Here is a 16,617-nt window from a genome sequence, read left to right as displayed (position 1 = left end):
AACAAACAAACAAACAAACAAACATGGACTCTCCTCTGAAACGTGGTTTTCCTCCTCGCAGACATTTATAACAAGACGGGCGCCGTCAAGCTCATCTGCTGGTCGCCTGACTGCAGCGTTGCCATGGTGACGTGGGAGTGTGGCGGCCTGTCGCTGTGGAGCGTGTTTGGCGCTCACCTCATCTGCACTCTGGGAGAGGACTTTGCGTGGGTGGACACACACACACACACACACACACACACACGTTAACCTATTTAACACCTCATTTAAATTTGCTGAAGTATTTATGCGTCTGTGTTCTCCGTCTGTGTTCTCCGTCTGTGTTCTCCGTCTGTGTTCTCCGTCAGCCATCGCTCCGACGGCACCAAGAAGGATCCTCTGAAGATCAGCTCCATGGTAGGAACCTCCCGGGTCCACCAGCGTTTCCTGTCCAGTGTGTTTTCTCAGCGCTGGAGCTCAACCTGTGCTGCTTTGCAGAGCTGGGGGGCCGAGGGCTACCACCTGTGGGTGCTGCCGTATAAACTGCAGAAGAAGAAGAAGAAGAGACCGGAGGAGGAGGAAGAGGAGAAGGAGGAGGAGGAGGAGGACATGGCTGCACCTCCTCATTCCTCCCTGCAGGCTGGCATCCTGCAGTTCCACTTCATTAAGAGTGCCCTCACTGTCAACCCCTGCACCGTGAGACACACACACACGTGCACACAGACACACACGCATGCACACACACACACACACACGCACATGCACACAGACACGTGCACACAGACACACACACGTGCGCACAGACACGCACACACACGTGCACACAGACACACACACATACACACAGACACATACACACAGACACACATGCACATGCACACAGAGACACAGACACACACATGCACACAGACAGACACACATTCACACACACGTGTACACACACACAGACACGCACACACACATGCACACAGACACGCACACACACGTGCACACACATGCACACAGACACGTACACACAGACACACATGCACACAGAGACACACACACACACACACACAGACTGAGACACACGTGCACACAGACACGCACACACACGTGCACACAGACATGCACACATGCACACAGACACACAGACACGTACACACAGACACACATGCACACAGAGACACAGACACACGCACACACACACACACAGACTGAGACACACGTGCACACAGAGACACACACACACACACACACACACACACACACACAGACACATACCCACACACATATAGACACGCACACACACATGCACACAGACACATACCCACACACATAGACACACACACACACACACACACACACACACACACACACACACACACACAGACTGAGACACACGTGCACACAGAGACACAGACACATACCCACACACATATAGACACGCACACACACATATGCACACAGACACACACACACACACACATATAGACACGCACGCACACACACACACACACACACATACACACACCCACTAAGCCTTCATGCAGTGTGTGTTGTCCACAGAGTAACCAGGAGCAGGTGCTGCTCCACGGCGAGGACCGCCTCTACCTGACGTGCGGCGACCCGACGCAGATCCACAGCGGCGCGGACACACACCCGCACACACACCTGCACCCGCCCGGCGGCAGCCCGCTGCAGCGCCGCCACAGCCCCGACTCCTCGCTCTCTCAGGGACTCAGCACTTTACTGGGACACAAGCACTGGCACGTGGTCCAGGTAGGGGGCGCCGCCGGCACCTGGCACCACCGCCACTTACCACACATACCATGTTGATCCCAGCCGGACCTGCAGCTCTGGAGCCACATGTGGCTCTGCACACATGCCACATGTTTGCTGCTGGCAAACTGTAACGCTTTGTACTGCCGGCCCGTCTCTGGTCTGGAGCGAGAGTTTAAGAAACAGTTTAAAGACTGGCAGTTTAAAAAGGGTGAAGAGGAGATGAAGAAGAGGGTGAAGAGCACAGATGAAATGTTTGAGAAAAGTTTAAAGCTGAGGGTTTAAAACAAAGTTCATAAAAGAAAGTTTTCAAAAAGTTGCACAATTTTCAAAAAAGTACACAATTTTCAAAAAATTGCACGATCTTAAAAAAAATTAAAATTTTCAAAAAGTTGCACTATTTTCAAAATGGTACACAATTTTCAAAAAATTGCACGATCTTAAAAAATATTGCAATTTTCAACAATTTGCACAATTTTCCAAAAGTTGGACATCTTCAAAAATGTGCACAATTTTCAGAAAGTGTCAAAAATGTTCAGAAAGTTGCACAATTTTCAAAAAAATTCAAGATTTTCAAAAAGTTGCACTATTTTCAAAAAGTTGCATAATTTAAAAATTGTGAATGCCATGCATTTACACTAATAAGAAAAATGCTGAAACGGCTTAAAAAAACTTTAAATGTCTACAATTTATGAAAAGCTTTAGAATTGGAAATACAAATTATTAAAAAATTCTGAAGGAATAGGGTGAAACGGCAAAAAATCAATAAAAAAAAAAAGAAGTAAAAATACAATGAAGTGTTTACCAGCCTCAATAGCAATTTAAAGTCCAACTAATAAAAGTACAATTAAATTCCGCCGTAATCGCATGGATCTCATATTTAACAAATCCTCGCGCGTATTGAAAAACACCATTCATTTGTATTTATTTCCATTATCGTTCCAGATCCACAGCACATACCTGGAGAGCAACTGGCCGATACGGGTGAGTCGGCGTCGCTCCTCGGGTCCGGCGGCTCGTCGCCCCGGCGGCGCCAACTAGTGGTCACAGTGTTTTTGCGTGTCTGTCCAGTTTGCGGCCATCGACACGGCGGGCCAGTGCATGGCGGTGGCGGGGAGGCGGGGCTTCGCACACTACTCCTTGTACACCAGGAAGTGGAAGCTGTTCGGGAACATCACTCAGGTTTGGAACTCCGTCTGGTTGATGTCGGCGCCCCCTACTGGCCGCTCCGCCCACTCAGCCGTCTGGACTTTATTTCACAAAAACTTACGACAGTTTTGTTCTCAGGCACATTTGAAAGCAGGTTACAGTTCAAAATGACTAAATGACTGATTCTGATGGTTTCTTACTGATTTATAGCTTTAATTGTATTTTTAAATCTATTATTCAACCTGATTCTTGACATGTTTGGACTTTGTTCTTAACTTCCTGCACTTGTTTTCTGCTTTATTTCTCAATATCTCAACCATATTATCTCAACTTTATGCAAAGAGAAAGATAAAACCACCTTAATGCTGCATAGGTTGTTGTTTTTTTTGTTTTTTTTTATTAAAAAAATACATTTTTAAAATACATTAGTCATTCCAATGTGCTTTTATAGAGAAAAATAGAAATCTACATGAGCAAGCAGGTTTGTTTGCGACTGTCACCCCCACCCCCACCCTCGCCTCCACCCTCAACTCCACCCTCACCCCCACCTCCACCCCCACCCCCACCCTCGCCTCCACCCTCAACTCCACCCTCACCCCCACCTCCACCCCAGCCTCCACCCTCACCTCCACCCTCACCCTCGCCTCCACCACCACCTCCGCCTCCACCCCACCTCTACCCTCACCTCCATCCTCACTCTCACCTCCGCCTCCACCCCACCTCTACCTCCATCCTCACTCTCACCTCCACCCTCCGCCTCCACCCCACCTCTACCTCCACCCTCACCTCCATCCTCACCCTCACCTCCACCTCCGCCTCCACCCTCACCTCCACCCTCACCCCCACCTCTACCTCCACCCTCACCTCCAACCTCACACCCCACCTCCGCCTCCGCCCTCACCTCTACCTCCACCACCCCACCCTCACCTCTGCCTCCACCCTCACCCTCCATCCTCACCCTCACCTCTCCACCTCCGCCTCCACCCTCTACCTCCACCATCACCCCCCACCTCCACCCTCACCTCCAACCTCACCCCCACCTCCACCCTCACCTCCTGCCTCCACCCTCACCTCCACCTCCAACCTCACCCCCCACCTCCGCCTCCACCCTCACCTCTACCTTCACCCTCACCTCGACCTCCACCCCCACCTCTACCTCCACCCCCACCTCTGCCTCCACCCTCAACCTCCACCTCCAACCTCACCCCCACCTCCGCCTCCACCCTCACCTCTACCTTCACCCTCACCTCTACCTTCACCCTCACCTCGACCTCCACCCCCACCTCTACCTCCACCCCCACCTCTACCTCCACCCCCACCCTCACCCCCACCTCTGCCTCCACCCCCACCTCCACCTCCAACCTCACCTCTGCCTCCACCCTCACCTCCACCTCCAACCTCACCCCCACCTCCAGCCCCTCACCTCCGCCTCCACCCTCACCTCCACCTCCAACCTCACACTCACCTCCACCCTCACCTCTGCCTCCACGAGGACACAATAGCAGAAAATAATAAAAATCAGGATCAAATCCCACCAGTGAGGAGAGGAAGTGTGTGGAAGTGCAGCTTAAAGTTAATTATGTGACTGGATCAGACGTGTTAAATGTATAAATGATGTAATGTGATGTAATCAGAGTAGTTTGGGGTGAAACGTTGCAGGAGCAGAACATGATGGTGACGGGAGGCCTGGCCTGGTGGAAGGACTTCGTGGTGGTGGCCTGCTACAACTTCACCGACCAGCAGGAGCAGGTGAGGGCCACTTCCCACAATCCTCTCTGTTCCTGCACGCTGCCCGGGCCTCAGAGTGACCTCTCTCTCTCTCTCTCTCTCTCACCCTCTCTCTCTCTCTCTCACCCTCTCTCTCTCGCTCTCGCGCTCGCTCTCTCTCACCCTCTCTCTCTCTCTCTCTCTCTCCCTCTCTCTCTCCCCCCTCTCTCTCTCTCTCACCCTCCCCCCCCTCTCTCTCTCACCCTCTCTCTCCTCTCACTCTCTCTCTCCTCTCACTCTCTCTCTCTCCCCCTCTCTCACCCTCTATCGCTCTCTTTCTCCCTCTCTCTCCCCCCTCTCTCTCTCTCACCCTCTCCCCCCTCTCTCTCACCCCCTCTCACCCTCTCTCTCTCTCTCCTCTCTCACCCTCTCTCTCACCCCCCTCACACCCTCTCTCTCTCCCTCTCTCACCCTCTCTCTCTCTCCCCCTCTCTCACCTCTCTCTCTCTCTTTCTCCCACTCACCCCCTCTCTCTCTCGCTCTCTCTCTCGTCGCTCTCTCTCTCTCGCTCTCCTCTCTCCCTCTTCTCTCCCTCTCTCACCCTCTCTCTCTCTTTCTCCCACTCACCCCCTCTCTCTCTCGCTCTCCGCTCTCACCCTCATCTCTCCCCCCCGCTCTCACCCTCTCTCAACCTCTCTCTCTCACCCTCTCTCCCTCTCTCTCTCCCCATCTCTCTCTCACCCTCCCTCTCGCTCACCCGCTCTCTCTCTCTCTCACCCTCTCTCTCCCTCTCTCACCCTCTCTCTCTCTCTCCCTCTCTCTCTCTCCCCCCTCTCTCTCTCACCCTCCCTCTCTCCCTCCCTCTCACTCCTCACTCTCTCTCCTCCCTCTCTCTCTCTCTCTCTCTTTCTCCCTCTCTCACCCTCTCTCTCTCTTTCTCCCACTCACCCCCTCTCTCTCTCGCTCTCCGCTCTCACCCTCTCTCTCCCCCCTCTCTCACCCTCTCTCTCTCTCTCCCCCTCTCACCCTCTCTCTCTCTCTCTCCCCCTCCTCTCTCACCCTCCTCTCGCTCACCCTCTCTCTCTCTCTCTCTCCCCCCCCCCCCCCCCCTCAGTTGAGACTCTTCCAGCGCTCCTCTAACCTGGACAACGCCTTCGCCTCGGTGACTCGTCTGCAGTCGGACACTCTGCTGCTCAACGTGTTCAGAGACATGGTCATCCTGTTCAGGGCCGACTGCTCCATCTGCCTCTACAGCGTCGAGAGGCGGAGCGACGGGTGAGCGCCGCCACACGTCACCCGTTCACCGTCGCGCCCCCCGCACACCTCGGACCCACGTTGTTCACGCCCCTCGTGGTCCGCAGAGGATGTGGAGGAGAATTTACATTTTGTTAGTCCGTGTCCCCCGTTTGAACAGGAAACGTCCTCGTCTCGCTTCCCTTTACTAACGATCTCTCTCGTGGGCGGGGCCAGAGGACGGGATGTAGAGCGCAATGCATTCTGGGTAGTAAAGAAACAAAGGTAACCGTGTGAATAAGAAGGAAAAAGTAAGAAAATATGTCTCATTCAGCAGACGTGGAGTAGAGAGGAGGAAGTAGAGGGGAGGGAGGAGGAAGTAGAGGAGGAAGAGGAAGTAGAGAGGAGGAAGTAGAGGGGAGGGAGGAGAGAGTACAGAGGAGGGAGTGGAGAGGAGGGAGTAGAGGGGAGGAAGGAGGGAGGGGAGGAAGTAGAGAGGAGGGAGTAGAGGGGAGGAAGGAGGGAGTACAGAGGAGGGAGTGGAGGGCAGGAAGTAGAGAGGAGGGAGTAGAGGAGAGAAGTAGAGGGGAGGGAGTACAGAGGAGGGAGTGGAGGAGAGGAAGTAGAGAGGAGGGAGTAGAGGGGAGGAAGGAGGGAGTACAGAGGAGGGAGTGGAGGGGAGGAAGTAGAGAGGAGGGAGTAGAGGAGAGGAAGTAGAGAGGAGGGAGTACAGAGGAGGGAGTGGAGGAGAGGAAGTAGAGAGGAGGGAGTAGAGGGGAGGAAGGAGGGAGTACAGAGGAGGGAGGGGAGGAAGTAGAGGAAGAGGAAGTAGAGAGGAGGGAGTAGAGGAGAGGAAGTAGAGGGGAGGGAGTACAGAGGAGGGAGTGGAGGAGAGGAAGTAGAGGGGAGGGAGTACAGAGGAGGGAGTGGAGGAGAGGAAGTAGAGAGGAGGAAGGAGAGGGGAAGTAGAGAGGAAGTAGAGAGGCAGCAGGACTTCCTTTTTCGGTCCGGACCAATCAACAAGCAGTGTTTCTTCTTCACCTCCTCTCTGGTCAGGAATCTCTCCAGGTGACGGCGCCCCCTACCAGCAGCCAGTGTAAATGCATGAGGTTTTCCAGAAGCTTTGATCTGGTCTCAATCTATCAAGTCAATGTGAAACACCTGAACCAAATCAAGGGCTGAGCCCTCTTGCCCCCCACCTCCACCTCCACCCCCACCTCTCACCCTGATGTCTGTTCTTCCAGTCCCAACCCGTCGGCCAGCGTGGAGCTGCTGCAGGAAGTGTCCATGTCGCGCTACATCCCCCACCCCGCCCTGGTCGTCTCCGTCACGCTCACCTCAGTGCGCACGGAGACAGGAATCACTCTGAAAGCCCCGCAGCAGGTACACACACACACACACACACACACACACACACACGTGCAGACAGACAAGCACACAGAGACACACACACAGACACACACTCAGAGACACACACACAGACAGAGACACACACACGTATGCACAGACACGCACACAGAGACACACACACACATACACGCACGCAGGCACACACACACACACATATAGACACGCACACACACGTGCACACAAACACGCACACAGAGACAGAGAGACATACACACGTGCGCACCCACACACATGCACAGACACACACACAGAGACACACACACGCACGCAGGCACACACACACACACACACACACACACACAGAGACACACATACACACACACGCATGCACAGACAGAGACACGTGCGCAGACACACACACACACACACACTCAAAAACGCACAAGTATCATCATGCAGTTATTCACAATTTAAAAAAACACAATTTAAAAACACAAACTCAACAACACGACATGAAAAAGAAAAACGTATTTCAAAAAGAAACCATTTTCAAAAACACAAACGGATTCTAGAACGCACACAAATTCAAAAACACGTCAGTTTGAATACCGTTTGAAATCCCTGTTTGTGCTTCTTCGCTGATCCTCACATTTCTGCACACACACACACACACACACACACACACACACACACACACACACACACGCAGGCCTGCATGGCAGAGAGCATCATGTTGAACCTGGCTGGCCAGCTCATCATGCTGCAGAGGGACCGCTCGGGGCCGCAGGTACGAGAGAAGGAGGCTCCGGCCGTCAACAAGAAGCTGGTGAGTCGAAACGTCTTCCTTGACGCCTTAACGTCCGATAAATGAAGACGTACTGAGCAGGGCGGCTTTACGTGATGCACCTGAACGCATCACCAAGAGCAGAAATCTCACTTTTAGGACAAGTGTTGGAGAAGCAGAGGCTCAAAACAGCATTTAAATACATGTGGAAGTAGAATCTTACCCGTATGTAACCGGTAAACCATAAAAATCCATAAATTAGCCGCGTTATTTTATTAGCTGCACGGCTGAAAGCGTGTGGAAAAAGTAGCGGCTATTAGTCCGTAAATTACAGTTTATTAAAGACGGAAGAACAATAACAATTTGTTCACTAGATGACCTGCATTTTCCAAGGCAAATGCATGAGAGTGTGAATGCAAACTGTAAGGCTTTTTGCTGCCTTCCTGCGGCAGGTAGACTGGAATGCTTTGAAAAAGTTGAAAAAAGTTTCGATAAGTTGAAACAGTTAAAAAAGTTTCAAAAAGTTGAATAAGTTTCAAAAAGTTAAACTAGTTTCAAAAAGTTGAACAAGTTTCAAAAAGTTGAACTAGTTTCAAAAGGTTGAACAAGTTTCAAAAGGTTGAACGAGTTTCAAAAGGTTGAACGAGTTTCAAAAAGTTGAACGAGTTTCAAAAAGTTGAACGAGTTTCAAAAAGTTGAACGAGTTGAAAAAGTGTCAAACAGTTGAAAAAGTGTCAGTTGTAGAAGTTTCGAAAAGTTGAAACATTTTCAAAAAGTTGCACAAGTTTCAAAAAGTTGAAACAATTGATAAAGTTGGAAAAAGTTGGACAGTTTAAAAGTCGAATGGTTGAAATCGGTTAAGATTTGAAGAAGTTATAGCTAGTTAAAAATTTCTCCATCCGTTAAACATTGGAAAAAAGTTGCACAAAAGTTGAAATATTTTAAAAAGTTGACGAGATTTCAAAAAGCTAGAACAGAGCCGCAAAGTGCCGGAAAAGCTGCACGATTTGATATTTGACTGGTGACGAACGGGTGAAGATTGCCAGAGTTTTAGCGATTCGAAAAACGTCCAGAATAAACAGAAACAGAATCTCAAGAGTGAGGCTGGTGTCAAATTACTGCAGGCTTGCAGTGGATTTCCTGATGAGAATGCAGCTTTGAGGGGGGAGGGGACGGGGGGGGGGGGGGGGGGGGGGGGGGGTCTCACAGAGGCTGGGACTGCCAAGTTATTAAAGGGAGGACATGTTGTTCGTGTCCTTAAAGGGCCGGTAGCATCATTCTGGTTCTTACTCTGCCCGTGGCCTTGCCCTCGCTCCGCCCCCAGCTGCCGTTCTGCCCCCCCGTGGTGCTGGCCCAGTGCGTGGAGAACGTGTGGACGACCTGCCGCTCCAACAAGAAGAAGCGCCACCTGCTGGAGGCCCTGTGGCTGTCGTGCGGCGAGGCGGGCATGAAGGTGTGGCTGCCGCTGTTCCCCCGCGACCACCGCAAGCCCCACTCCTTCCTGTCGCGGCGCATCATGCTGCCCTTCCACATCAACATCTACCCGCTGGCGGTGCTGTTCGAGGACGCGCTGGTGCTGGGCGCCACCAACGAGACGGTGCTGTACGACGGGCTGCACGGCCCCGCCGAGCCACTGGAGGCGCTGTTCCCCTACTGCACCGTGGAGCGGACGTCCCAGATCTACCTGCACCACATCCTGCGGCAGCTGCTGGTGCGGAACCTGGGCGAGCAGGTGTGTGGCTCTAGCCGTTTCCACGGCAACAGCCACTGGAAACGTTCCGAAAAAACCGTTTCGTCTCATTTGTGAAACGTCTAAATTCATTGAAAGTACTTCCGGGGGATTGGGGGTCGTGGGAATTGCGAATATCGGAACCCTTAAATGTCGCGTCTCAGGCGGTGAATCGGGGAGCCGGTCAGCGATTGGCCGAGGGTGAACGACCTCGGCCAATGAGAATCCTCAGTTTGCTCGTTCGGTTCCGAGGCCGGTCGGCGACGTTTTCCACGTGAACGGGAAGTTTTAAACCTCGAGGCCGACGAGCGTCGGTTTAATGAAGAAAGACACTTTTAGCAAGAAAGTCGATTATCACGGAAAATGTGAGTTTTCTTCCTCGTCGTCGTACGAAATATTCGTGAAAAACTCCAGTTTGTCGGGAGTCGTCCCCGATGCGTCCACGTAAACGAGTTCAGGCGTCGTCCTTCCACCGACTCGGGGAGGCGTTCGCGACCGGAATTGGTCCGTGTGTCCGTTTCCATGACAACCTCCGCCCCTCCCCCCCCCCCCCTCCTCTAGGCGCTGATGCTAGCCCAGTCCTGCGCCTCGCTGCCCTACTTCCCCCACGTCATGGAGCTGATGGTCCACGTGGTGCTGGAGGAGGAGGCCACGTCGCGGGAGCCCATCCCCGACCCGCTGCTGCCCACCGTGGCCAAGTTCATCACGGAGTTCCCGCTGTTCCTGCAGACCATCGTGCACTGCGCCCGCAAGACGGAGTACGCCCTGTGGAACTACCTGTTCGCCGCCGTGGGGAACCCCAAGGACCTGTTCGAGGAGTGCCTCATGGCCCAGGACCTGGACACCGCCGCGTCGTATCTCATCATCCTGCAGGTCTGGGAAATGGGGGAAACGAGCACATTTTTAAATTAAAAAGAAGAAAAAAATTCCTGCGGCGCCATGTGCTGATGTTTGTGTTTCCAGAACATGGAGGTGCCGGCGGTGAGCCGCCAGCACGCCACGCTGCTCTTCAACACGGCGCTGGAGCAGGGCAAGTGGGACCTCTGCAGGCACATGATCCGGTTCCTCAAAGCCATTGGCTCGGGGGAGATGGAGACTCCGCCCCCGACGCCCACCACTCAGGTGAGGGGACGCTCTTCATCATCGTCGTCATCATCAAAGTGTTTTATTTTCCTCTTTTAAACCTTTTGCATCCCTGCAATGTGGAACAGCCACAGTGTTTTCTTTACGTATCTACCTGTTGTAGATCTATAACGGGGCACATGCACACACTTTACATTTTTTAATCAATCACTATGAAGATCATTTTAAATTCCTGCGACTCTTCAGACGGTCTCCCTGCAGATCGTCTCGTCGTACTGATACTTTAACCTTTATTCATTTGATTTAGTTTTTTTATGTTCGATATGCAAGAGAGATAAAACACCTGGAAGTACTGTCTTCTATAAATATAGTTGTTTCCCTCAACATGATTGGATATCATTTAAGTGTGTGTGTGTGTGTGTGTGTGTGTGTGTGTGTGTGTGTGTGTGTGTGTGTGTGTGTGTGTGTGTGTGTGTGTGTGTGTGTGTGTGTGTGTGTGTGTGTGTGTGTGTGTGTGTGTGTGTGTGTGTGTGTGTGTGTGTGTGTGTGGGGGTGTGTGTGTGTGTGTGTGTGTGTGGCTGTGTGTCTGTGTGTGTGTGTGTTTTTGTTTGTGTGTCTGTGTGTGTGTGTCTCTGTGTCTGTGTGTGTGGGGGTGTGTGTGTGTGTGTGTGTGTGTGGCTGTGTGTCTGTGTGTGTGTGTGTTTTTGTTTGTGTGTCTGTGTGTGTGTGTCTCTGTGTCTGTGTTTGTGTGTGTGTGTGTCTGTGTGTGTGTGTGTGTCTGTGTGTGTGTGTGTGTGTGTGTGTGTGTGTGTGTGTCTGTGTTTTTGTGTGTGTGTGTCTGTCTGTCTGTGTGCGTGTGCACGTGTGTCTGTCTGTCTGTGTGTGTCTGTGTTTTTGTTTGTGTGTCTGTGTCTGTCTGTCTGTGTGTGTGTGTGTCTGTGTTTTTGTGTGTGTGTGTGTGTGTGTGTGTGTGTGTGTGTCTGTGTTTTTGTGTGTGTGTGTGTGTCTGTCTGTCTGTCTGTGTGTGTCTGTGTGCGTGTGCGTGCGTGTGTGTGTGTGTGTGTGTGCGTGCGTGCGTGTGTGTGTGTAGGAACCCAGCTCCACCGGAGGCTTCGAGTTCTTCAGGAATCGCAGCATCAGCTTGTCTCAGTCTGCCGACGCCGTCACCGCCGGGAAGTTCAACCTGCAGAAGACCTTCAGCATGCCGACGGCGGCCGCCGCTAAGGGGTGTGTGCACACACGCACACACACACACACACACACACGCACACACAGTGTAACCTCCCCCCCTCCGGCTGCAGGCGCGACGTGGACTGCGCGGAGAACCTGTACATCGACATGATGCTGTGGCGCCACGCGCGCCACCTGCTGGAGCAGGTGCGCCTCCGCGACCTGGGCTGCTTCTCGGCCCAGCTGGGCTTCGAGCTCATCGGCTGGCTTTGCCGCGAGAGGAACCGCGTGGCCCGGGTGGACGACTTCGTGTCGGCGCTCAAGCGGCTCCACAAGGACTTCCTCTGGCCGTTCCCCGTCAGCCCGGCGGCGGGGGGCGGCGGCTCGCCGCTGAAGAACGGCCGCTGCCGCACGGGTGAGGCCGCAGAAACGACGGCGAGAGCCTGTGACGGTGGAAGTGTAGAAAACTCACGCCTGTACCCGCTCTTGGCTCCGCCCCCTTCAGTGCTGAGCACCCGGCTGCTGAAGTCGCAGTCGGCCGACAGCCTCCTGAACAGCCACATGGACACGGCGCCGCCGCCGCCACAAGCTCCGCCCACCGGCCACGGCTGGATGGACGGGCTGCAGCCGGGGACCGGAGACATGGACGCCGCCTCGTCCGCCAACTCGCCGCAGACCCACGACGCCTTCCTGTCGCTGCTCACCAACAAAGGTGCTCGCAGCCTTCAACTCGTCGGAAGCGGCTCAGAATAATTGATTCGAAAACCTCCGTCTCCATGGAAACGGAGGGAAACAAAACTGAGCTGCTGCCAGGTTTCCGTAGGACAGTGGGCCACCTAGTGGCGCGGCATGGTAACCGCATCAGCGTTAGTGCCCGTTTCCATGGAAACGCCACTAACACTGGTACAGTTACCAGTTAGGTACTCGCAGCTTTCAACTTCAAAACAGTTTTTTTTTCCCGAAAACATCCGTCTCCATGGAAACGGAGGGAAACAAAACTTAGCTGCTGCCAGGTTTCAGTAGAACAATGGGCCACCAAGTGGCGTGGCATGGTAACCGCATCAGTGTTTGTGCCGTTTCCATGGAAACGGCAAAAACGCTGATAAAGATGCAGCTACCATGCAGTTACCATGCCGGGCCACCTGGTGGCCCGGCATGGTAACTGCATGGTAGCTGCATCTTTATCAAACATCCGTCTCCATGGAAACGGAGGGAAACAAAACTTAGCTGCTGCCAGGTTTCAGTAGAACAATGGGCCACCAAGTGGCGCGGCATGGTAACCGCATCGGCGTTAGTGCCCGTTTCCATAGAAACGGGCACTAACACTAACTGCACCAGTGTTAGTGCCGTTTCCATGGAAACGCCACTAACACTGGTACAGTTACCAGTTAGGTACTCGCAGCTTTCAACTTGTCGAAAGCGGCTCAAAACAGTTTTGGGTTTTTTTGTCGAAAACATCCGTCTCCATGGAAACGGAGGGAAACAAAACTTAGCTGCTGCCAGGTTTCAGTAGAACAATGGGCCACCAAGTGGCGCGGCATGGTAACCGCATCAGCGTTAGTGCCCGTTTCCATGGAGACGCCACTAACACTGACTGCACTATTGTTAGTGCCGTTTCCATGGAAACGGCACTAACCTAGTGGCCCGGCATGGTAACTGCATGGTAACTGCATCTTTACCAAACATCCGTCTCCATGGAAACGGAGGGAAACAAAACTGAGCTGCTGCCAGGTTTCAGTAGAACAATAGGCCACCTAGTGGCCCGGCATGGTAACCGCATCAGTGTTAGTGCCGTTTCCATGGAAACGGCACTAACACTGCTAAAGATGCAGTCACCTAGTGGCCCGGCATGGTAACTGCATCTTTATCAGCCTTGGTGCCACTGTTGAACCGTGGCCCCGGGTGTTGACCAGTGTCTCGGGGACCCCCCCCCCCCCCCCCCCCACAGTGGAGGAGTACAGCGTGGGCTCGGCCACCGACCTGACGGAGACCAGCTCGGTGGTGGACGGGGACTGGACCATGGTGGACGAGAACTCGTCCACGCTGGGCCTGAGCCAGGCGGAGCTGGAGCTCATCTCCATGGAGCTCGCCAACAAGGGCCCGCACAAGTCGCAGGTGCAGCTCAGGTGAGAGAACCGCCAGCCGCCGCCAGCCGACCCCGCCCCGGCTCCGACCGGCCGCCATTTTTAACCATGGCGCCTCCTCCAGGTACCTCCTCCACGTGTTCACGGAGGCCGGCTGCCTGGAGTGGTGCGTGGTCATCGGCCTCATCCTGCGCGACGCCGGCGTGATCAAGCAGGTGATCAGCTTCCTGGACAACCCCGAGGTCCCGCAGGACGCCGTGCAGAGCGTCCGCAGCGGCCTGCTGGCCGTGGACGCCTGGGCCGCCGCCGACTGGTGCGTCCTCACACCGCCGGTCACCGTGGTAACGATGGTCGCCCGTCGACGGTTCCGGCCCAGCGAGCTGGGCCGGAACCGTCGACGGGTCAAAGGTCGCGTTGGTTCAGAGGCGACCTCTTGCGGCGAGACGCCGCCGCTTCGCTCCGACATGTTGCACCCCCCCCCCCCCTTTCCCCCCCCCCCGAGGTGCTAACGCTTCTCCTCTCCCCCCCCAGCCTGGGCTACAAGCCGTTCCTCAGCCTGATCCAGCCCCAGCTGGACCGGCTCCTGGACTCGGCCCCAGACCCGGTCCAGCCCGAGGCCTTCCAGCCCGCCGGCCAGGGCGGCCCGGAGGGCCCTGGGGGGGGGGTCGGCGGCGGCGGCGGCGGTGGCGGTGGCGGTGGCGGTGGCGGTGCGGCGCCGCGACGCGGCCGGAGGACTGCCGGGGGGGTGTGGGGGGGCCGGCGACGGCGCCGCTGCTGCTGGGCCTGGCCCTGCCCTCCCTGGACCCGGCGGGGGGGTTGTTCCCCCCCCGGCCCCCCGCCGAGGACGGCGGCCCCCCCGAGCAGACGGAGGACCAGGGGGACGAGGAGGGGGCCTACGACTGCAGCGTGTCCTGAAGAGTGTGTGTGTGTGTGTGTGTGTGTGTGTGTGTGTGTGTGTGTGTGTGTGTGTGTGTGTGTGTGTGTGTGTGTGTGTGTGTGTGTCATACTTTCATACCTCATCTGATTTTAAAATATTTTGTGATACTTTTTTTTTTTTTTTTTTTTTCAAAAAGTTATTTTTCTACGACTCCGCCCCCCCCCCGATCGTCTCTGTGGATAAAACAAACAAAAAGGTTATTATCACGGAGGAGGAGAAGAAGAAATAGACCCCGCCCCCCCCCCCCGGAGTCTCGTCTCATCCTGCACCAGCAAGACAATGAAGCCGGTGTCAAATTACGACCACATTGATTTAATTGTCGCGTTGCTTTTTCCCTCGTCCGTCAAAGACGCTCGGCACCAAGTGCTCGTAATTTGACATCTGCCTCCCCCGACTCATCCGAGCAAAGAAAACGAAGCCGGCGCCAAATTACGATGGTTAAAAAGTCGATTTTGAGAACTGAAGCAACGTGTCAGAACCAAAGTGGTGGCGCTTGACGAGTACGACCGTACGAGGAAGTTCCCGGCCTTTAAAAACGTCGTCGTATTAAAACTGAAGTCACGTTTGTTTTGTAAACATTTAGGAAAAGGTTTAGAAGATAAAAGTTGAACGAGTTTTTAAAGTCGTTCTTCTCGTCAGATTCAGTGTTAGCGGCGAATCCTCAGTATCGTTTTATTGTCAACTGGAATCCTTCGTACATATCGCCCCTCCCCCGAGCGCGTGCGCGTGTGCGTGTGTGTGCGTGTGTGTGCGTGTGTGTGTGTGTGTTTTGAGTTTTATCGTATTATTCCTCATTATTTTTATTTATTACGTTTTAGCTGAGTGATATTTGCAGAATTGTTTTTATGACTGATAAAACTTTTTCTTTCTTCTCGTGTCTCGGATTATGTCTTGGATTAAGTCTCGGATTGTCTCAGATTACGTCTCGGATTAAGTCTCAGATTACGTGTCGGATTACGTCTCAGATTAAGTCTCGGATTGTCTCAGATTACGTCTCGGATTGTCTCAGATTATATCTTGGATTAAGTCTCGGATTGTCTCAGATTATGTCTCAGATTCCATCTCGGATTGTCTCAGATTACGTCTCGGATTAAGTCTCAGATTACGTGTCGGATTACGTCTCAGATTAAGTCTCGGATTGTCTCAGATTATGTCTTGGATTAAGTCTCGGATTGTCTCAGATTATGTCTCAGATTCCATCTTGGATTAAGTCTCGGATTGTCTCAGATTATGTCTCAGATTCCATCTCGAATTAAGTCTTGGATTGTCTCAGATTACGTCTCAGATTAAGTCTCTGATTGTCTCAGATTAAGTCTCAGATTATGTCTTGGATTAAGTCTCGGATTGTCTCGGATTATGTCTCAGATTCCATCTCGGATTAAGTCTCAGATTACGTCTCGGATTAAATCTGAGATTATGTCTTGGATTAAGTCTCGGATTATGTCTCAGATTCCATCTCGGATTAAGCCTCAGATTACGTCTCGGATTAAATCTGAGATTATGTCTTGGATTAAGTCTCGGATTGTCTCAGATTATGTCTCAGATTCCATCTCGGATTACGTCTTGGATTATGTCTCGGATTACGTCAGTATTAAATTGTGCAATGCATTGAAATGTTACTCAGCTTTATTTTCCTTTCTTCGCTCCGCTC

At 53.2% G+C, this 16,617-nt stretch overlaps 1 protein-coding gene across 1 annotated transcript in view; it reads left to right on the top strand.

The window, feature by feature from the left end:
- The window catches only part of ric1 (RIC1 homolog, RAB6A GEF complex partner 1), a gene marked incomplete at its 3' end in the record, with an annotated part of 48,904 nt that extends 33,960 nt beyond the window's left edge, over nucleotides 1-14,944 (top strand). The window contains 20 exon segments of the mRNA XM_080510124.1: nucleotides 62-206; nucleotides 348-396; nucleotides 478-675; nucleotides 1,528-1,740; nucleotides 2,686-2,724; nucleotides 2,812-2,922; nucleotides 4,549-4,638; nucleotides 5,711-5,871; nucleotides 7,074-7,212; nucleotides 7,889-8,005; nucleotides 9,288-9,695; nucleotides 10,254-10,565; nucleotides 10,656-10,814; nucleotides 11,866-12,002; nucleotides 12,077-12,360; nucleotides 12,451-12,657; nucleotides 13,894-14,071; nucleotides 14,154-14,342; nucleotides 14,561-14,747; nucleotides 14,750-14,944. Coding sequence (XP_080366250.1) covers nucleotides 62-206; nucleotides 348-396; nucleotides 478-675; nucleotides 1,528-1,740; nucleotides 2,686-2,724; nucleotides 2,812-2,922; nucleotides 4,549-4,638; nucleotides 5,711-5,871; nucleotides 7,074-7,212; nucleotides 7,889-8,005; nucleotides 9,288-9,695; nucleotides 10,254-10,565; nucleotides 10,656-10,814; nucleotides 11,866-12,002; nucleotides 12,077-12,360; nucleotides 12,451-12,657; nucleotides 13,894-14,071; nucleotides 14,154-14,342; nucleotides 14,561-14,747; nucleotides 14,750-14,944 — 3,518 coding nt within the window.
- Nucleotides 14,945-16,617: the final 1,673 nt, after the last annotated feature.

The sequence above is a fragment of the Blennius ocellaris genome (assembly GCF_963422515.1).
Source record: "Blennius ocellaris genome assembly, chromosome: 15".
Classification (NCBI taxonomy): domain Eukaryota; kingdom Metazoa; phylum Chordata; class Actinopteri; order Blenniiformes; family Blenniidae; genus Blennius; species Blennius ocellaris.
This window is presented reverse-complemented; position numbering and strand designations above follow the sequence as displayed.